We start from the raw sequence: 22,511 nt of genomic DNA, 5'->3' as shown, positions 1-22,511 counted from the left end.
ACCCAAAGGTTAGTTAGAGACATACTTTAATCCTTTATGTAGCAGAATCTCTGAAATTCTGCTCGAAGTATCTCACAATCGCTTTCGATCGTACGAACTTTACAAAAGCGACCAGAAGCACCGCGGACGTTGTAAACACCTTTTTAGGGTGTTGTAAACTCTTTTATCTGCTCAACACAGGAAAGCACGGGTGTTGTTTCATTGGCAGGAAGCAAGTCTCGCGTTTTCTCGCCGAAGATTTCACCCTCGCGTGAAGCCGCCATGTTTGTTTTGATTTGCCGGCATTTCAAGCTCGTACCCATTCTTCGCGCGGTCAAGAAACCCTATGGAGCCACCTTAAGGAGTGTTCTCATGGTTACGTTTGTTTGAAATTGATCCGGGACATTACTATTCAAAATGGCGGCAATTAGAACCAAGTCGTAAGCTCTTTGGAGAAAAATACAAATAATTCCTCGTACAATTTGATGCTGAAATGCCGGAGGAAAGAAAAGAAGATGCAGACGCTAGCAATGCTGGCGAAGAAGAAGGCGAAGAGGAGATTCCATCGGACATATTGCCACTTTTCTTTACGAGCAAAACGCAAGAAATATTTGGCTGCAAGGGCGACGAGGATGTCACAGAAGAGAATCCGCACAAGTTGATCCCAAAAGAAGCAATCATTCAAGATTTCAAAGACAGGGCAGCTGTTTCAGATTTTCATCCAGCCAAGCAAATCGTTTTGGTATGTTCTGTACAGATATGTACCCAGTTTAGCTGGCTTAAAACGACAACAAATTATAGAACTTTACATGCACTTGCAAGTTGCAAGTGTACATTTAAAGTTAGGCTTAAACGTCTTTACAGTGGCAGATGCAGACTTGATGACGGTTTATATTTAAAAACTTCCTGATTTACGTTTTTCGCCTGTTTTTCTACCCTTCTCACCCTAGCTTTGTTCACCCCAGGAATTTCCTGGATCTGCCACTAAAGTAAGACTTACATATATGAAATCATAGTTAGCAGTGACATCTTAAGGTTGCAGTCATTTAAGGAAAATAGACCAAATAATTTAATAATTTCTGTAATATTAAATTTTGAATTAAAACCTCTATCAAGTTTTTAAACTTAGGTTGAACCTTCGATTTGACTGATACATTACATGTATCAACGGATGGGGACATTTTGCTGAACCAATTGCCCCCTTTCTGGCCTCCCAGTCTATGGACTATGGCCCTGGCCCATGGGTAATGATGTGGATTGGAGGGGTGGCAAATGGTATTTAGAGAATCATGGGTCCTGGAGACTATTAATCTGATCTCAAAATCTTGAAAGCTTTAAGTCACAAAGTCTCATTTTTTGTGTGTTTCTTTCTGTCCTAATTGTTTTCACTTCTCAGATTTTGAGATCAAGCTCTGAGTAAGTCTTGGATCATTCCATTCACCACCACAACCAACCCGAAAGTGACCTCTCTAGGCTAAATTTATTTAATAATTATTTATTCATATGAAACTAACAACTGGACAAAGATGCCAATGATCAAATATACCACTGAAAAACTACAAACAGAAAGAGAGAAGTTACTGTTAGTAGTAATTTAAATTTAGATTAATTTTAGAGCTTTTTAAAGCTCTAAGTTTCAAACGTTTTATGTACTTGGTAGTAGTACATGTAAGGCGCGTTTACCAACAGAGAAAATTAGGTACGGACCAGTCAAAAAATTGGTCCAGACCTGACCGCTTTTGTAGAGAAACAGTCAAATCAAAACGGGCCCATAGCCGCCTATGCCCCCGATTTGATTTGACTGTTTCTTTACAAAAGTGGTCAGATCCGCACCAATTTTTTGACTGGTCCGTACCTAAATCGAATTTTCTGTTGTGTAAATGCGTCTGTAGTAGTAAGTCTTTATTTTATGAGGGAGCCACTAGACAGTAATAAAACCAATGAACTTTTGGCCCTCAGAAAAAGTATTATGACGGATTCCGCTGAAAGTTCGAGCAATGAGTGTGAAAATTAAGTACCAAAAATCTACTCATTGCACAGCAACATTTTGTATACTATTTAAAAGATCTCATCGAAATTCATTAGTCTTAGTGACCCCGCAATTAAATTCTAAAGCATTCTCGAGAAAATTAAAGTCAAACCTCGAAAAAATGTATAAAACACGTGCCATTTTGTTTTGAACTGGCGCGAAACATCAGTTTTAACTGAAATAAAGACAACTTTAAATCCATTTTTCTCTCGCAGGGTCAGCTTGAGTGCTAAATTTTTGGCAGGTTTTTGTTAGCTGTACTAAAACTGTTGCCATGATAAGAGGTCTTTTTGGTAACTTTATGTTTGACTGTATTGCTCAAAAATTGTGCGGAAACCATCTTAAAAAAGGAAACAAATAAAAATAACAGAAATTTGTTTTTCTTGATGTAGGATTACCAAGCTGATGAGCTGCTTATCGTGTATGATCCGTTGTTCAAATATGGTCAGAATTTTTATCTTGTTCTTACAGAAGAAGCCAAAGAGAGAATCCTGAATGTAAGTTGTCTGATAAAGGAAGCCAAATCAACTCTGCCAGTGAATGATATTTTTACATGTTGTACATAGCAGCTCAGATAGCTCCAATTAGGGGCAGCGATTTTTGTTTTATGCCTTTAGCAATTTAAACAATATTATTTTGAGGCTTGGAATTCCAACTTAATGGGGTATTTTAATATAAAATGATCACATTAATAAGATTTTATTCTAACTACTTACAGTACTACATGTATCTTTTTTCGGGTACCAGAAAAAAATCTTATAACAGGAATAACATAGCATGGTACCTTTTGGTCAGGAGTGGGGTTTCCATGCCTAGAAAAAAAAACTAACTGACTGGATAATACATGTATATGTCTGAAAAAGGGGAAAAAGCTCTTAAAGAAGGAGTGGAAGACTTATTTAATCAGGGATCTTTCAAAATTGGGATTTACAGCATTATATTTTTTAGAATTTATCATTTGGTATAATAATTTGAACATACATGTACATGTATGATGCATTTGAAAAAAAATAATGTCACTGACTGTTTTTATTTCTCATTAGCCTCCTCAAGATGAAGTTCTGGATGGAGAAGCAGAGGAAGCAGAGGAAGAAGATCTGATTTTAACACTTAGAAAGTTTCCAAGAACTCCTCAGCCGTGGGAATCATTTGGGAGTGAAATTGAAGTAGAGGAGGAGAATGTAACAGAAAACAGACCAAAGGTTAGCTTATGAAGAATTATTTTCAATAACTGACGTGTACAATATTGTTTTAGTGAAGAATATTATTCTACATGACACAAGCGTGGGACAAAGAAAAAATCTGAGTCCCCGACGGGAATCGAACCCAACCGGTGTTCTGGGAGGCCATGGGTTCGATTCCCGTCGGGGACTCAGATTTTTTCTTTGTCCCACGCTTGTGTCATGTAGAATAATATTCTTCACTATTTATCACCGAGCTTAAAATCTACCATCTTTATTATTTACTACAAATATTGTTTTAACGTACATGTTGGCAATTTTTACAAGTCTGCATTCAAGCCTTGTATATTGTAGCTCATCAGGCCTGGGTTGAAGTCGGAGGGGGGTGGGGGAAGGGATTGGTACTCCCTATAATAGCCTATATGGGGAGGCTCTGCCCGAAAGGCTTCAGGTATATAATAATAAAAGGGAGGGATTTCACAAGATTAGGTAATAAAAGGGTAGGAAAATCTGTCATTAAGATATTTAAGAAGGCCTTAAATTAAATTTTTTGAACAGATGCAACTTATGACTGTATTGTCTTAAATTTTGAAGCGCTTCATGACAGTGTCAAGAAAACACCCTGTTTCAAGTAGTGTCCTGTAGGTATATGAAAGGGGTACCTTTTTTCAGTAAAAAGGTTTTCGAAAGGGGTGCCTTTTCTATCAATGAAAGTGGTATATAAATGGTTGGACCTCAGGGCAGAGCCTCCCTGTATAAAATTGATTTTTTAAATTTTATGAGTACCGGTGGAGTTTGAAGTGACTGGAATTATTTCTACTCTCCCGGGCTGGATGGGATGCTAGTCCTCAGCAGGGTTATACCCCCAGCATTTAAATTGCTGGTACCCATTTAGATACCTCCAGGGGTGGAGAGAGGCACTATCAGAATAAAGGGTCTTTTCCAAGAGCACTCTGCAGGAACCCTGGCCAAGGCTCAACCCCAGACACCTTCATCCATTGTCCACTGTTCTAAAACTAATTAGATCTCTTTAACTCCCACGATTTTTACTAATAAGGTTGTCATCAAGTCATTATTTTCTGTGGTGTTTAATATGACTGTATCCGGGGACTGTATACCAGTTTATTTAATTTCTTTTTTTTCTTTCAGGTCAAGTTTAGGATTTCAAGAAAAAGGCGAGAGTTTGGAGCACCTGTGACATTCAGTGATCGAAATGTGTCTGATGCCAAAGATGGGTTTGTAGAATGTCCGTCATTTGAAGACGATAGCTATGGACTCCTCAAGAAAGAGCTAGACAAGGGCATACAGGTACATGTAAATGAGTCTGCTAGATAGGTGTAAGTTAATAATTTCTCACCCCGGCAGTTAATTTAAATCCAAAGTATTTCCTGATCTTAATCAAGTTATTCAATGCAGTACTTGCAGAAAAGGCGCAATTGCCTTTGTGGCGGTACATGCAGGTCATGACATTCTGAAAGTCAGTGCAACATGGGAGCCATGAATTGAGTCCTAATTATTTATGCATGTGCTGGCTTAGGCTGAATATTACATGTAGCTTAAATCCAGATAGCCTGAATGGCACTCTGGTTTGCCAGAGCACTCACAGCTAGCAGGGTTGGAAATTAGCGCTCGCCCGCTCGCCCAGGCGAGTGTGAAAACTGTCGGGCGAGTACAAATCACAGAACACTCGCCCGGTTTGATTTTCATATCCAGAATATATTGATTTTTATATCCAGAATATATTATTCAAAATAAGCGTAACTTTTTACCTTCCACTTTAAAATAATCTACACTGTTCACAAGCCGATAGCCTACCAACATTTTGAAATCTCCAACAATGACAACTACATGTAAGCTGGTTCGTGTTCGTAAACAGTCAAAAATGGCTTCTGCTTGGTGATTGTTACATGATGGACGTAGTTGTACAAAGTAATACCTCTAGTCATAAATACCGTTGACTCATCCACCGAGCCTCGAACGCTGCAAGACGGCCATTTCCCGCTGCTTTTACTGTACAATTTCGACACTTAATTAAATTGCAAACTACAGGAATTTGGGAATAGGTATCAATAAAAATGTGTTTGAAGTAAGTGTTTGTGTTTTTATTTTGGAGGTGGATCTATTTTAGGATATTTTTTCATTTAAGAAATAGGTTGCAGTCTGTATCGCGATCGACCACCACGGTGACACGCACGGTGAACATTTTATAATTCGTTGGGGGAGGGGGGATTTTCTTTACTAAAGGAGACTGGGAGAGTGAAAACTGACCTGGGTGAGTGCAATTCAAAGGTCACTCACCCAGATGGCGAGTGTTCCGAAATTTTAGTTTCCAACCCTGGCTAGCCTTACTTTTTTTCCAAGTGAACCTTATAATCTCATCCTGATTTCTTGAACCCTTGACTTTTCAAAACTCCTAATAACTCGATCCAAAAGCCAAATGTTTTCCATGTACCTCATTTGAACACTGTGATTATACTCCTGACTTCCCTGAACTCCCAATTTCTTTTTAGTTAAGGGTTCATAATATTAATTTACAAATTTATATTGTTATGGTGTATTTCAAACCTGACATGTTCTTTTCCTTTTCAGGCTGTTCCAGTGTTAACTGATATAGGAAATCAAACAGATTGGTAAGATAATTAATTTTTAATTTTTATACACAGTAATAGTGTTATTTTGTATAATTATGTATTTAATTAAGTCTTCAAATTATACATTAGACAAAAGTCACATTTTGCATGTCTAGGAGATGACCTGCTTCTGATGGAGACATTTTTAAGTGATTATGATAACAAGAAATGGAATAAAAAAGTACTAATTCTTTCATGAATACTCCTACTTGCAGGAGGAAACCCTGTAATGCTGTGACACAATATGTGGCAAGAACTCTTGAAGAGAAGCCCAAAGAAGAGATCAAAAGAACAACATCTGACATAATCAGTTTTATTGAGAAAGTCACACCAAGGTAAGACGTTTGCACTATTCTTTTAATGTGGTTCTCACCATTTGACAAGACATCATACCGGACATGGCTACATGCCCAAAGTCAGTAGGCCAAGAACGGAATGGGGAAAAAGCAAAACATATTATAAAGCCATTAATGACTGGACCACACTACCAAGTGTTTTAAAGAAACTGATGCCGAAAACTATTTTTAAATACAAACTGAAACAGTTTTTATTAAATCATTTTTAACCTTAGTAGTATTTTAATTCTTGTTCTAATTTTTAATCTTAGTTCGCGTACCGCATAGGTTTTATCTTTTTATTATATTTTAGATTTTAATGTATTTTAAGGTTTAACATTTATTTTCTCAGAGGACCCTCCTGAAAACCACCCCTAGGTGATTGGAGGCCTCCTCTTAAAATATTATGTATTATTTTTATTATTTTATTATCATGATGCCATTTGTTTATTAGCCAAATCGATTATCACTACAGTGGTTAGTCTTACTAATATTTTGTTTCACTTCTGTCTTTAAACTTTTCTGGCTTGTAAAAGGATATAATTTAATTTTCCATGATCATAATCAGGGTTGTCAGTGGGTTTTTGAGTAGCAGGTTCCATCCAAAAAGTAGGAGGCCACGAAACACTCAGAATTTGATAACAGTCACACTCAGAACTGACCTACTCATATTCCAAGCAGCCGGCGCAGTATTTCGAATAGCCGGTGAAATGCGCCAGTTGCCGGCTTATTTTGACAACCCTGCGTAATTGGAAATGGACCCTTTGCATCTTACGGTCATGTGGTACAAAATTCGTCATGTTAGCGGGGCAAGCTACGCACTGGGACATTCAAAACAAAGGAAAGTCAAGCATGACTGGTTGAAGTAGCTTTGTTTTGGATTTACACGTAGCTTGCCCTCCGGCAAGGTGTTATTTTGTACCATGTAACCTGCAATGGACCCATGATACATGTCAGTTTTTCACTTTTTGCTTACTCACTTATAGAGTCAGGGGAGAAAATGGTAGAGCCAATCAAAATTATGTATTTGAAACAAACAACTGCTAGTTTTTCTGTGCATTACGTTAATAACAAAAGTTTTTCTGTTGCAGGTTTGAGTTGGCTCTGCAGCAGAATGAGATATTAGATGTGTTTTATGATGACTACTTATCTCTGGCAGATGATGAAACTACTTTTGGTGCAAAATCAGACAATTATTTGAAGGTTTGTTTTGAGTACTCATGTCTTGGTGATCTCTAGCCTGTTCCAGGATTTAAGTAAGTTGGGAAGCGGCACGAAGAATGGCAAGAAAAAAAAACTTAGGGGAGGGGAGCGGGGAGTCATCTCGCCATTTTTTCGCTCGCCATTCTTCGCGCTGCTTGCCAACTAATCGAACGCCTGGAACAGACTAGGTGATCTCTCCTCAAAGTGTACATTGTACAATGCAGTGGTACATTTGTATGTGTGGGATATTTCTAACCACTATATCTTATTGAATTATTCCTGGGCCTTATCACCTTGCATGGGTCATGCAGATGTGTATGGCAGGTTAAACTGTACTGTATTTTTTACAGGAGTACCAGTCCTTTACTGATCTTCAATACAGCAAAGAGAAAACTATCACAGACATTCAGTGGCATCCTGCTATCAAAGGTAACATTTTTTTAAAAAAAAAATACCTTCATTATGATAATCACATTTCCAAAGACATAAGAACAGAGTTAAAAAATTGAGGTTCAGTGGCATGTTTTTGACAAAATTTAAGGTATTTTAAAATAAATATGTGATGAAAAACTCCCTTGAGCAACCCTCCAAGTTAACTGTTTTCCTTAGTGACCATTTGGCGACTATTTATTTAGGTGAAGTTACCAATGAAAAATTTTAGTCACCAAAACATTACTATCTCAGTGAAAATCCATGCGCCAAAAAGCATAATTGAAACAAAATTTTCCCATGAAATTTTTACCTGGAAAACGCATGGAAAGAAACAAAAGGAATAAAAGATCAGTTTACAAAACCCAGAAATGTTGCGGTACTGATCCCTAGTAGGTTTAAATAGCAGAACAACTAACTTTTCAAAGTGAATCCATAAGTTTAATATACTCAATTTCAAAAGTAGAATCTTGAAGGGAAAAATTGAAAAAAAAATCATAGAACTCATGTAATTTACTGTACGTTAGTTACATCTACATGTAAGAACACACTTCCAAACACTGGGTTGCAGTTTTCATTGGTTTCATTTAATTGGATGAATTATTAATGCGTTTGTTAGTGGAGTATAGTATAAGTCCTGATGAACTTTTTTAGAAAGTAAATTTTTAATTTTTGGTGTTGACAGGAATCATTGCAGTTTCCTGTGGCGAAGGTCTATCATTTGACGACAGAGTGGATAACTTTTCTCGCATTCTTATGACATCTTCACTGGTTCTTATCTGGAGTTTCTCAGATCCAATTCATCCTCTGGTATGTATAAACCATTCATTAAATGGTAGTTGTAGTTGGTTAATGTTTTTTTTGCTGCCATCAATCTTCTGTTGTAGGCGAACCTGTCAGAACACTGAAGCTCACTCCATCTGGTTCAAAAGGTCTTGTCTAGCTGTCAGTTGTACAGCTTGTACATTGTTGTACATGGTTGTACATTGGTAGATTTCTATCCATTTTGTTTGTTTCTGTTTTTGTACATTGGTAGATTTCTATCCATTTTGTTTGTTTCTGTTTTTGTACATTGGTAGATTTCTATCCATTAATTTTGTTTGTTTCTGTTTTTCAATGTTCTTTGACTGTTACCGTAATAATATTATAATTTCCTGTAAGTAAACTTTACTGTCTTCCAGCTCCGCTACACAAGTATTTAGCCTTGGGGTTGATTTTTACAGTTCTCAAAATCCCAAGCCTTTAAACTCAGATTTATTTTAACATTGATTTTCAGGCACTGCTTGAGGCTCCTGATGATATCTTTTCCTTCAAGTTTAATCCTTCTGATCCAAATATTATTGCTGGAGGATGCATAAATGGACAGGTAACATACTCCCCCCCCCCCCCCATATAGGGCATATACAGTAATTGGTATAACTACATCTTGACCTTCTCATTTTTGTGGTTACTGGCTCTTTTAGCAAAGCCAGTACCATTATGCCGACCAGTCTGTGTGTAAGAAAGTCCATGACTTTTTTATTTGTGTAACCGCTGACCAAAACATACTGAAAATGTATGGGACATTGCAGGCTCGTTTTCCCATGTCCATTACTCACATGGTTGACCAAACAAAGAAAATGGTGTCTGTTGAGGCCTTTTCAAGGCAATGTTTTTTCTCCGTTAACCCCTTCACTGCCGACCCCTCTGTAACGCTCAGTGCCAAAGCTGACATGCATAATTAATGAGGCAACACAACAGAGCTGAATGAAAGCATAAATAACTCTTAAATAATTGCATAAACATAACGACAAGGACACATGGTTTAAAACTGTATTGAAAAATTTACTAACAGCTTATTTCAACATGGTACCTTCATATTCGATGTTATAAACAGAATTTTGAACATTAGACAGCTTTCGAAATTCTTCCACGATCGCTCGATCTTCTGCATATATTTCTCCAAAACGCCTTCACCAGTGGATTATTCTTCTGCTTCCCAAGTGCTCCGCTTAACATCCTTTTCACATTCGGCATTTAAACATCTCATCTTTGCGCTGATATTACAAGTCAAACAAATGATTTCTTTGGCCATGAATTCGAAAAACAAGATGGCGGACGGATACAGTCAAAATTTTCGAAAAAACCGAGAGGCAGGGTTTTGGAGACTGATGACGAGTAGTTTCCAGGCTACCAAAAGTCTTTCTGGGTCACATCTGCCGAAGGCTTTTGAGTTCAGTGTGCCAGGGTTTCAACTGTGGTCTTTATTTTCTTGACGTACTCAGTACGTCATATAGGCACATGAAGTACAGAAATCATGACGTACTCAGTACGTCATAGAGGCAGTGAAGGGGTTAACGATTAAAAGACATCTTTTGAAGTCTAGAATCGAAGGAAATGAATCTGAAGAATACTCAACGGTAGAAAAAAGTGGACATTGAGGTCTTAAAGTCTTCGTTCGTGGGACGTTTGTCAAGGAGCAAGACACACTGCACAAATATTCAACCCAAACTACGAACTTGAAATGGAGTTTTCGGGACTTGCACGCAATATTTGCACTAGACAGAAAAAGAAAATAAGAAAAAAGAAAAAAAAACAACAACAAAAAAGAAAAAAAAAACGGCAAGTGGTGGAGTCGAACCCGGGGTCGAACGCATTAGGTGCGACCGTACTAACCACAAGACTACCGGGTTACTTGAAAAATAGTCGTATCAATACAAATACAAAGAGCTGTTGACAGTGACAGGCTTATTAGAGTGCATTGTAGGTTAAACGAAATGAAGAACGTATTTTTTAACATTTTTTGGCATGTTTTTAATGTTTGTAACATATTTGTTATCCAAATCACGAAAAATAAAACACCGGCAAATACTGACCAATACTGTCTTGTCAAAATCGTGAAACTAAGTACCGTGCCTGCGAAATAATATTAGGTACCAATAATTATAAGGTGCTATCCAATAAACCTAAAGATACAACTCCTCTCTCATCATTGTCATTCTTATTTACTGCAGACAGTAACCACATGTCCTCTTAGAGGTTAATTTAGCGACTAAAATTTTTCACTGGTGACGAAACTTGAGCAGTCGGTGGCCAAATGGCCACTAAGGAAAAAAATAAACTTGGAGGGTTGAAAAGGTTTGGGAAGTAAGAAGCTCAGTCCCCCTCCTGTCCTCCCACTTGAATTGAAACCATTATAAACTGATGTACTAATCTAACATTAAATGCAGAACAAGTGCAAATCCCACTCCCCATTTTGTTTCTTGTTTTGCCCGTTCATCAAATATATATTTTTATTTTTTCAGATTGTTTTGTGGGACATAACAAACCACAGTGACAGGTTACGCAGTCACAGGCAGTCTCACGGTCAGAGCAAGAAAAACTCCATGAATACTTTGGTGAGGAATTATGTTGTATGTACATAACTGTACATTAAATTGTAATATTGTTTCACACAATCCTTGGAGTTGACATGATGCTGCAAGACAATTTCTAACAAACAAAGAAATCACCAAAAACTTTTTAGAACTGTTGAGGATCATTTTCATGTTGAAAAGTGGAGTTAATTTGTTGATCAACATTGCATCTTGTTGGCAGTCAAATGCAAACAATCCAAAAAATATAATTATTCAATGTAATATACAGTCGAAGCTCTCTTAACGGACACTCTCGTAAGCGGACAGCTCTACTTACGGCCGCCTTGTTTGAAACCCCGTTTTAACTCCCATACAAACTCTGTATTTTTACATTCTCGTAAGCGGACATTCCCGTAAGCGGCCGCGGACACTTTCCAAGATTACGACTTAGCATTTTTCTTTGTTTTTAAGCTCCCGTAAGCGGACACCCCAAAGAAAATCCTATTAACAACCTCTGTATCTTGTTTTTATCAATCAACTTCACATCGCCGTTCGTCACAATGATTTTTACAGTTATTACAGTACCATATTTCAGTGTTTTTTTTTGGTCGTTATCCACGTCCGACTACATTTCGAAACACCACTGACATGCATATTAGCATTATGTTAGCTGGGCAAGCTCCCGTAAGCAGCCATCTATTCCCTACATCTCTAGTGGCCGCATACGAGAACCATTCTCGTAAGCAGCCAGCTCCAGTTGCGGACACTTTTTTCGCGTCCCGAGGGTGTCCGCTTACGAGAGCTTCGACTGTATAATACACAGTTCTGAAAGATGTCTTTCTTCAGTTGAGATTGATGTTAGTCTCCTTTAAATATTACAGCTTACAAATTTCAACTTACATGGACATACGGAAATAATTTAATTGATAATTTATTGATAAATTAATTTTATTAACACTTTCTTGTTTTTAATCTTAAAAGCCTGGATTTGAAGATGAATCAAGCTTTGATCGATCACCCATTATCAGGTATTGTGCAGTGTCGTCAATTGAACACAGTCACAAAACAGTTGTAACAGACATCATGTGGATTCCAGATCACATGGAGGTTAGTAATCACATGACTGTTACCATTTTTTATAGAGTGAATCGAGTTGGAGGCATGCTGGCATACTGTTTAGTGCACAATTCTTCTGATAAAGAGGTCTCTTTGGCTTAACCTAGGCTAGTGGCAATTTTTGATATACCTTTAATACATGACACTAGGCCAGAGGCATTATTTATAATACCAGTACCATAATTATTACATATACATTACACTAGGCCAGAGCAATAGTGTTTTAAAATTTCTTGGACAAGGCACTTCACTCTTACAGTCCCTCTCTTAATCCAGGGGTAAAAGGTAAAAGGTAGTCTGTGTCCCAGCCAAGTGGCCCACACAGCCAGATCTTATCACAGTTTCTATCAGCATTAAGCGACAAAGAGTACTGTTACTCCCCCCTGGATGGGATGCCAGTCCATTGCAGGGTTACCCCCCAGCAGTAAATTAGGTCACCGCGCCTCCCACTCAATCAGGGATACAAATTAAAATTAAATGTGTATGGTGCAATCAAACCAAATGATTAAAGTGTGAGGGGTAACCTGTGACCAGTGAAGAATGAGATTGCTCCTGGTTTCACCTACCTAACTGCCAGTTTCAAGTGCTGACCTGAAGAGCTACTACTGGCTTTGAAAAGGACTGGTATTGATGACATTACTACTCAGTGGTAACATTATACCCTATATTAAGAGACTAACTTTGACAGCATAATAACATGACATTGATTCTTTCTTCAGATTGGGCGCATGGGTGTCGTTGTTGAGAACAAATCACAGCAGTGCAATCAGCTCATGTCATGTGCTGCAGATGGGTGAGTGAGAGCAACAATCATATTATAATGATTCTATCAGCTTTGTTTCCAAACAGGTTTCTCAGCTAGATTAGCACTCAAGTAAGTCTACACCTGTCAACTTTTTATGGGTGGAAGTCGTGAGATGTTAATCCTGAGAGTGCCAGGATTTCCAAAGACCACCCAGACCCAGACTGACCCAGACCATGTCCAAAGATTTCTGAAGATGGGGCAATTCAGGCAATCCTCATAATTCACATTTTGTGTTTTTGTTTTGCATCCTAGGAAAAGAAAGAGGTTACTTGTAGTCTAATAATTTGTTTCATGTTAACTGTTACCTCAGTTATGTCATCCATGTTTAACACTGTCCTGCTGAATCACACTGATAAAGTGATCAATAAGTGTTCTTGGAGTGCAAAATAGTTTTTTTTTTTTAAACAGACATTTCGGGGAAACCCCTTCATCAGTGTAAATGTGATGTCTTAAAAAAAGGAACGCTTGTTTGATCGTACGTTAAATGTCTTGTGTGCGCATCGTTTAAAAATAAACAGAGCGCGAGATTGTGTGTGTGCGCTCAGCGCACATGTCTAAAATTTAAATCAACATCAGAATATTAGTCTGAGAATACAAATGTGAATTTAAAATTTTAAGTCAATGTTCATGCCACTAGGGGCTAGTGTCTTGTAAGTAAAGATCATCCTCATCTCCTCCCTTCGTCTTTGGGCCACCGGTCCAGCAACTCGCTGAATAACAGATACTGACATGTCGTGGATGGAATTGTGGCCCCCTTGGTGATAAATTGATTATCATTGTAATATCACACTCATTGTACCATTGCCTCACTGAGGCCCTTTATTTCACAGTTGTTTAACTGATGGAGGAAACCAACCAACCATTACCATTGCAGTAAAACAGCTTTTTTAACCTGTTTTCTTTTGTTTTCAGCACTGTCCTTGTTTGGGACACCCGTCCCAGTAAGTCTGCTGCACCTTCTCAAGCAGCTGGCCAAAACCCAGCTGGAACTCTTCCTACATTCAAACACTTGGACTTAACATGGAAACCTGTCCTCAGGGTAAGTGCTCTAGTCCTCTCAAAACTTGCATCTGAGTAACTGTCTCTTTTTTGGAGGTTGTTTGAAAATTCATTTTTTTGCTGTGCTTGATCTGATGGAATCCTGAACAAGTTGTCTGTGTCCGAGGCCTATCTAGGGTTCCTGCATTGTGTTCTTAGGCAAAACACTTTACTCTCACATTGTCTCTCCCTACCCAGATGTGTAAATGGATACCAACCAATTTAATGCAAAGGTATAGCCCCACGATAGACTAGCATTTTCAGTTCCCATCCAGTAGGAGTAGAAATACCCTTTGAGCCACTTCATGTCACCAATGCTTTGTGCCTTCATGCTTCATGCCATCAGCCTAAGGGGCCACAATGCTCAATTACTGACATTTCCTACCTTACTTTGATCTTATGTGCTTTCAAGACCTTGGGTAAATGTTCTCCCAGTACAGCCATATACTCACGCTGTTAAGAAGACTGATGATACAGTGCTATCTCGATTTGCCAAGCCTCTCATTAACTCAAACCAAAATCCAAAATCGTTTCCTTCAAATTTGCTCTCCTTGATCAAATAATACAAACAATTTCATTTCTCCTGGAAGTTTGAGAATTGCGATCCCACTGTGTACATGTAGCATTAGAGCGGTTTTCACTTGAGTGTCGAAAGTAAATTGCGTTTGCTTTGGTTTTGCATTTCTAAGCTTAGTGATTGGCTTAAAAATCTCGGGCCACTTTCTCAGCCAATCAGAACTAAAACCAAAACCAATCGTGACTCGCTCGCGCACGTTTTCCCGCGCTTCGTGCCAGCTACATGTATTTGCTTCGAGTTTTGATTGGTTCACTGGATTGTCTGTGTCCTTTGTGATTGGCCAGATTGATTACTTTGGTTTTGGTTTTACGACACTCAATTGAAAACTGCTCTAACAATGTTTGTTCTTTACCTCAGGTGAATGTGTCTCATATAACCGGTGCTGGTGAATTTGGACCAAGTGTGTTCAGCATTTCAGAACGGCAAGGAGCAAGAATTACTGGTGGTTAGTAAAATAAATAATTATTATTGTTTGCTGAGATTCAGAGTGAGCTGTCCATAGCCTGTTCTTCAATACTTTGTGCACTGCCAAAATCTATGCTAAGCTTAGTTAATCTGAGTTAATTTACCTATTTTTTGTATTAATATGTTATGAATAATGTTCGTAATCTAAATCTAACTTCTATTTGACAAGAAAGCATGTGGTGTTGTTGTTGTTATTATTTACTCTTGCTAGACCAATGAGAGTTCATTAAGAGATACATGTACAGTAGTTGATACATGCAGTGAATTTAGCAACTACAGTTGCACTCACCACATAATGCCAGGTGCTTCGGATTTTAGATATAAATTTGTGAACTCTGGCACAGTGTCTGTTGAAATGTGCCATTTTATTTTAGAACTTTACAGTCCTTTGAAGTACTGGACTTCATATAGTCTGTAGGTGACAGAAAAGAAACTAATAGAATGCCCAACTCTTTCATTTTAACAGCAAAATCAAATGAAGAGAAAGACACAGGCGGAATACCCAATTTATCATCCAGTATATCAAAGGGAAGGGACCAAGGCAAGCCACTGGAGAATGTCAGCTCCAAGTTTTTTATTGGTACAGAGGTGAGTCTGTGAGATTCCTACCCTCATGTAGCTAGGCGACATAGACCTCCCCCCTGATAAAAAGCAGAACCTCCCCAAATAGTCCACTGTAAGGAAAATCGCCCACACCCTACCATGAAGGTGTTAGTATTAATTGGAAATCCACTAATAGTGGTCTGGCTTTGCTTAAGAGTTAGGACAATGTGCGAGCCAGCAAGCCATGCGAGCCAGAAATCCCAAATCCCAATAAAAGGCTAACCGCAAGCTACCTAAACTAACTATAGGCTAACCAGAGTACTATTTAGGCTAACCAAAGTACTATTTAGGCTAACCAAAGTACTATTTAGGCTAACCTGAATGGTTCGCATGACTCGCGACGCATGCGAGCCATGCGAGCCAGAGATCCCTAATCCCAATAAAAGGCTAACCGCAAGCTACCTAAGCTAACTGTAGGCTAACCAGAGTGCTATTTAGGCTAACCGAAGTGCTATTGAGGCTAACCAATGTGCTATTTAGGCTAACGGAAATGGCTCGCTGGCTCGCACATTGGCAATACCCCTTGCTTAAACGTACTGTACCAGTCGTGAACATTGTTTAAAAGTGGCCCAACGTTTTCAAATTTGACAGTGTTACTTGGAAAAAAATTTACATCTTGGTTAATGAACTTAGGCCTTTCTTTTGTTGTTCGAAGGTTATCGTGTTTATTTCTTGAGTGCACCCACGTTATTCTATCATACCTTGCACAAAAACTTAGGAGACTCTTAATTCTTGTGATACTGCCTTAAAAAAAAAATAGAAAAAATAATCAAACATTTATAATAATCATACATGGAGGTATCATTCACGGACTTAAAACGTGTCACTTCGATTGTTTGCAGTTGATAAGCTCAGATTTCCGAGTAGAAGTGCATTTACTACTGTTTTGTCGCCATTGATTTTCAGTTTTCGTTTTGATTTTAGGAAGGCGACTTGGTGTACATGGACTGGAAACCAGAGAAAGACACAGATAGCGGGAAGATAGTCAGTGAGTATGGCATGAGTCCAATCAATTTTCTTTGTGTTGTTGCTGCTTTTATTGTGAGGATGTAAATGACAATTGCCGGGGACAATTGACATTTTGGCCATTTGTCAGATATTAGTAGGGAAGCTTAGAAGACCTTAAAGAGGCTGATAGTGGAGAGTTGACAGCTCAAACGTGTTGGGTTTTAATAAAAGTTTACATTTTTGTCAATCTCTTTTTGTCAGATGACTTCATATACTTTATTCCTTCGCGTATAAAAATTCGTGATTTTCGCGTTTTGGAAAAAATCGCCAAAATTTATACTCGCGAATAAAGGAGTGCGGGAAAAATATACCATATTATAGAAGAAAACAAGTACGTGAATTCTAAATGTTGCGAGTCACTGGCTCTTTGGTGCTTGTTCTGCATTAAAATTGGCATTTTCTGTCCTTCAAAGTGTATCTTTCTGGTCTTGTTTCCGACTTGACTCTTCCTCTGATTTTGTGTACAGTAAAGATGTTTAGTACATACAACATTACGGGCACTTTACGTACGCTTTGTAAAACGAGGCCTCGGTTTAGGGTTTTAAAGCAGTGGCAAAATCGCAAAATTATTTTTTCTCGGAATTGCGAAAATAAATACTCGCGAAATACAGCTCCCAAGTTTTCGCGAAATGTGCGAATATTATTAAGAATAAGGTATGTCCTGAAATTCAGATGAACAATCTTGTGTAAATACACGGATCCAGAGTTTCAGACTTCCGGTCCAAATTCAAAGGAAAAGTGAGCACTCATTAAGTCAGACCATTGTTAAACATCGCAAAACACAATAGCCTGACTTAATGAGTCTCACTTTTCTTTTGAATTTGGACCGAAAGTCTGAAACTCTGGATCCGTGTATTTGTGCTTTTTTCAAAAGACCTTTGCTTTTCTTTACACCTCAGCCCCCCGCCCCGAGCAGGTGTGGGCAGCACATGATGGTCCCATTGCCACCCTGCAGAGGTCGCGATTCTTCAGAGATATCATTCTCACTGTCGGGGGATGGACATTTGCAATTTGGAAGGAAGGAGTAACGGTATAGCGTTGTTCTGTTTTCTAGTATTGCTGTTAATATTGCTGTACATATGCTTCGAGTTGAAGGTTTTTAGAATTATTACAAATGTTTATTCCAAACTCGTGCGACAAGCTTCTATAAAAAAAAATAGACGCCAAAAAAGGAGTCAGGCAACGAAAAGTAGTTAAATATGAAGCAAATAGCGAAATTTCTTTGGTGCACTAACCGGTGACTAACTGTCACCTAACTGTGGTACTGGCCATTACTCTAAGAAAAACCCGGCTCCTGTTTTGTTTGTTACGCACTAAAAATCAATGTTATGTTGTGTTTTCAGAGTGGACCACTTCTTCAATCAGCGAGTCATCTTATGAGGCTTACACGAGGGCACTGGAGTCCGTCTAGACCAGGTAAAAACTCGTACAGTACATTAATAGTGATGTGATATACATCCCGATTTCTTGAACCTCCAACAAGGGAGACGAAAACGGGATTCGAGGAATTAGGGGGATAAACAAAAACTAGAATCCTTAAGCGTTAACTAAATGAACAGTTTTTTAGCGCTGCAGAAATTCACCATTTATTGTCAATACTTCCCTCTTTTTCAGGCGTATTTTTCATTACGAAGACCGATGGGAACGTGGATGTATGGGACCTACTGGACAGGTGATTAACATCAATTTTCTCCTTACAATCTCAATACGTTGTCAAACAGACGGTGATGAGAATAAAAAAGAAAATCATCAATTGGAGATTTTCTGTACTACTAAATTCTCTGTAGGTTTCTGGGAAACTGCCCACCTACCCCTCCCACAAGCTAAGATTTTGCCCAAAGCGATAAGTAAGTGTTAATGTTAGGTTTGGGGAGGGGTAGGTGGGCAGTTTCCCGGAAACCTACATTGATCCTCAACTAGCACTAAGAGTTGTATGTAAGTCAATAAAGAAAATAAAAGAAACTGTATTCATAGATTTTAGATGGGAAATAACCCTCAAATTCGTTGAAATATAAAAATAACATCTTAAAACAGTGAAGGAACATTTCAGTAACACAGCAAATACAAAAAAAAGTACGGATGGCCAAAAGTGACGAAGATTGAAACGGATTGCAATATGGGTTTTTGAAATATTATTGGGCTGAACAGTTTTCAAGTTAATTTTGTTTGCTTGTAACTTTAAATTGTTACGCTCGGGAGACATTTGGCTCAATGAATCCATAGAAGTAATTTCTTTGCGAACATTATGTTTCATAGCGAGTATTTGGCAAAACTCAGAAAAAAAACTTAAACTCGCCGTGACACGGTCCCTTAAACGTTCATTTATGTTCTTTTTCTCAGGTCACACGAACCTTCCCTGACTCAGAATGTTACTGCCTCTTCTATCACCACAATCTCACCTCACCAGGTTTCAAGTAAGTATCAAGACCGTTGGTCTTAACTATCTCCTTTAAAATTAACTACCTTATTGTTACTTATTTTCGCGGTAACTTAATTTCGCGAAAATGGAACGGGCATATTTCGCGGGACTTAATTTTCGCGATATGGCCAAAAATGCGTAATTAACATAAAAAATACAATAGAAAACTTTTAAAATTAATTTTCGCGGGTCTTTAATTTCGCGATTTTTTGAAAATCGCGAAAATCGCGAAAATCTCTCTCATCCCTTTTGCTGTACAAAAATTACTGCTAAATAGGTTTAATTGGAATGGTTACTACAGGCTGTACATCATAATAAATACGATCTCACTAAATTTGAACCAACTTTCATGAACGCTTGAGAACTGCATGAAACTTTTGACTAATAGGTAAGGTAAGGTAGAGTAGGTAAGGTAGATGATGAGATGATGTCGTTTCCCAGCGTCGCTTTTGTCAACTCTCGTTGCGTGATAGGAGCTGATGGAAGTCAATGTGGGAATTTTCTCCTACCTCTATTCCGCTAATCCCCGCGGCACTAGTTTTCTCGTTTTTTTTCTTCTTTTGACCCTAATACTTAACTTGCTAAATTCGTTGGTAAGCGCAGTTTTATTATACCACCGCAATATACATCTCGTAATTTAGGAATATTGGTTGAAGTTGGTTTGGTCAGCAACACAGCTTTGATGTTGAGTTTGTCAGAAGCCAAGACGTTTGTTTCACCCTGGGTATCAATCTTGTTTGTTTGTTTGTTTGTTTGTTTAGGTAAACAACAGCTTCTCGCTGTAGGTGACAGTATTGGAACGTTGCATGTCATGGAGGTTCCGTGGAATCTCAGGCACCCATCAGCTAATGAGGTTAGTTCTCCGAATTTTTTTCACACATTTTTCCTATTCTTCTTCTTGGAAGAGTTCAGTTTCAAATCAAGACGTATTTTTATCCTTATTCTCGTATCCAATTTACGATAGAGTATTGAGACGTTTGAGGATTTTTATTTTCACCTCCCTCGTAGCCTGATTCTCAGACGGTCTGTGTCGCTCGCTGCAACGCACTCTACCTCCCTCCCCACTGTAGTGTTTTGTGGTGGAGGGGGTCGGGAAGGCAGACAGCGATTTTTCATGTAATTGTTGTTCTGGGAAAAAAGGGATGGGGGATTATCCTTTTCTTTTTTATTTCTTTTTTTCTTTCCTCCCTTTTTTAAACCCTCTCTTTAATATTTTTTTCTTTTCCCCCCCCACCAAACACTTTTTAAACTCCGGTTTTAAGAAACTAAACTAGGAGATAAAAGTATTTGAACAGACTATGATCCAGTCATTTGAACTAGTGCTGTTTTTGATGTTTGTTAGGCCAATGCAATGGAGAACTTTTTCGAACGAGAAGTGAAACGATTGGCTTTTGTGGAAGAAAGAATGAAGATACGAGAACAGGAGAAGAAACAGCTTGATGCTGAAGAGAGCAAACGGCAACAGGTTGGTGATAGAATCGACGATATAGAATCGTTTACAAAGCTAGAAGAACACTAAAGAGGTGATAATAAACCATAAAGGAACAGTAAATGGTTAAGATTGAGGAAAATTCATTCGTAGAAAAAATGTCTTGAACCGTTATCGAAGTGATGTTATTCTGCGTTGTTTTGTTTGGTTCTTGGCCAGAGAGTTGAAAACTATGTTTTTGTAGTAAAATTCGGTTACAAAATATCATTTTATTTTTTGTTGAACGCCACAGTATGCAAAACGTCCAGAGGAAAGTGACGCAGATGTTGAGGCCCGACAGAGAATGGTGAGTATCTTGACGATCGAGTGTTTTTTCTACTACGTTCTCTGATTAACTAAAAAAAAACTTGCGCCACTTACTCGACCAATCAGATGCAGATCAGCTTTGTCGCGCGCGTTTTCCAGCGCTTTGAGCCTGTTACTTGAATTTACTTTGATTTCTGATTGGTTTATTACTCGACAGAAAATCGCTCCATGACAAGCAGTTACCTGTTTGAGCTTTAGTGTAAGGTGGCTCACAATATTTATGACAGTTTGGCACACTATATACAACATTTCAAATCATTTTGACGAAATTATTTCAGTTTTCAAAATCTTTAGATTGCTTTGAACGTTTTTGGTCACATGCTGTGCAAGTTTACGACAAACTATAGTGTGATGGACTTTCTCAAAAATTACTTATTTTACTTGGGGCTGCATCAATTTCTGAAGAATTGCTTTCCTTCTGACAGTAGAACAGTTTTTGTTTTTTTTCAATTGAGTGTCGTAAACCTAAAAGCGAAGTTATTACTCTTGCCAAAAGGGACAGTGAGCATCAAAAATTGAAGCAAATACATGTCGTAGGCACTAAGCGCGGGAAAGCGTGCGCGCGCGAGTCACGATTGGTTTTGGTTTTACTTCTGATTGGCTAAGAAAGTGGCGCGAGATTTTTAAACCAATCACTTAGCGTTGTAATGCAAAACCAAAGCAAACGAAATTACTTTCGACACTTAAGTGAAAACCGGTCCAACACGATCTTTCTACCTTGTTTTTACAGGAGTATCAGGAATATTTACAGATGGAGAAACGATTGCTGGAAGAGCTTGGCATAAGAGAAGAATCTGATGATCTTGAAGAAGCTTAGATTAGCAGCGAACATTTGGTCATTTGTTTGAAGCGCGTGAAAACAATTGTTTAGCCAAATAGGCTACGAAAAGATATTTTGATGTAAATAGTGTACTTTTTATTGTTGTATATTTGATGGTACATATTTCAGTTGTGGTGTTGTACATGTATTAGCTAGGAGGAGCGAGTGCCGATGTTGTCAAATCCTCGTAGTGCAAAACACCCGAAAAGTTTCCGATTGTTGTCAACCAATCAAAACATTGCACGAGCATTCGCGAGCTCACCGAATGCAGTCACGTCAGCTTGACGTTATAACGATACGTCATGTTGCTAAGCAACCTCTTACAAAACACCGCAGACTCAACGTATTGCTGTTTCAGGATTCTAGCTACATCAAGTGCTTGTTTTTTCATGATGTCGATTTGAACAGAACTTGTTAATTTTGTACTTTGGTTTGTTAGTACTGGTTTGTTTCGATTTTTGTTTTACATTTTTAAAACGACAATATTGTGAGGTTTTTAGACTTGCCATTAATTTATATATACATATATTTTTGGCGTCGTGTATAATAACAAAAATGAAATTCGGTTATTTGCAATTCCTTCTTCCAACTTGACATGTATTTATAGTCCATTGTTCTTCGAAGATGGTAATAAACCTCGCAAACCTCAACAATTTAAGACTGTGGCTCTCTTTGTTTCTAAAACATCAGATATGTCCGACTTTACCTTTGTAATTAATCGAGACTTCGTCTGCCTGTCGACAT

The 22,511-nt window shown here is 38.2% G+C and overlaps 1 protein-coding gene across 1 annotated transcript; it reads left to right on the top strand.

Moving 5' to 3' along the window:
• Positions 1-379: 379 nt before the first annotated feature.
• Positions 380-21,768, top strand: LOC144637534 (dynein axonemal intermediate chain 3-like). Its single transcript, XM_078496613.1, has 25 exons — positions 380-721; positions 2,401-2,505; positions 3,052-3,210; positions 4,339-4,497; positions 5,779-5,819; positions 6,035-6,154; positions 7,246-7,357; positions 7,708-7,786; positions 8,472-8,596; positions 9,063-9,152; positions 11,071-11,163; positions 12,103-12,228; positions 12,957-13,030; positions 13,955-14,081; positions 15,015-15,102; positions 15,589-15,710; positions 16,650-16,713; positions 17,633-17,763; positions 18,077-18,149; positions 18,348-18,405; positions 19,074-19,147; positions 19,914-20,005; positions 20,495-20,617; positions 20,874-20,927; positions 21,678-21,768. Exons 1-25 carry the CDS (start codon positions 473-475, stop codon positions 21,762-21,764), a joined length of 2,625 nt encoding a protein of 874 aa, XP_078352739.1. The 5' UTR covers positions 380-472; the 3' UTR covers positions 21,765-21,768.
• The last annotated feature ends 743 nt before the right edge of the window (positions 21,769-22,511 follow it).

Source organism: Oculina patagonica, chromosome 14 (genome assembly GCF_052425735.1).
Source record: "Oculina patagonica isolate OP01 chromosome 14, crgOcupat, whole genome shotgun sequence".
NCBI lineage: Eukaryota > Metazoa > Cnidaria > Anthozoa > Scleractinia > Oculinidae > Oculina > Oculina patagonica.
This window is presented reverse-complemented; position numbering and strand designations above follow the sequence as displayed.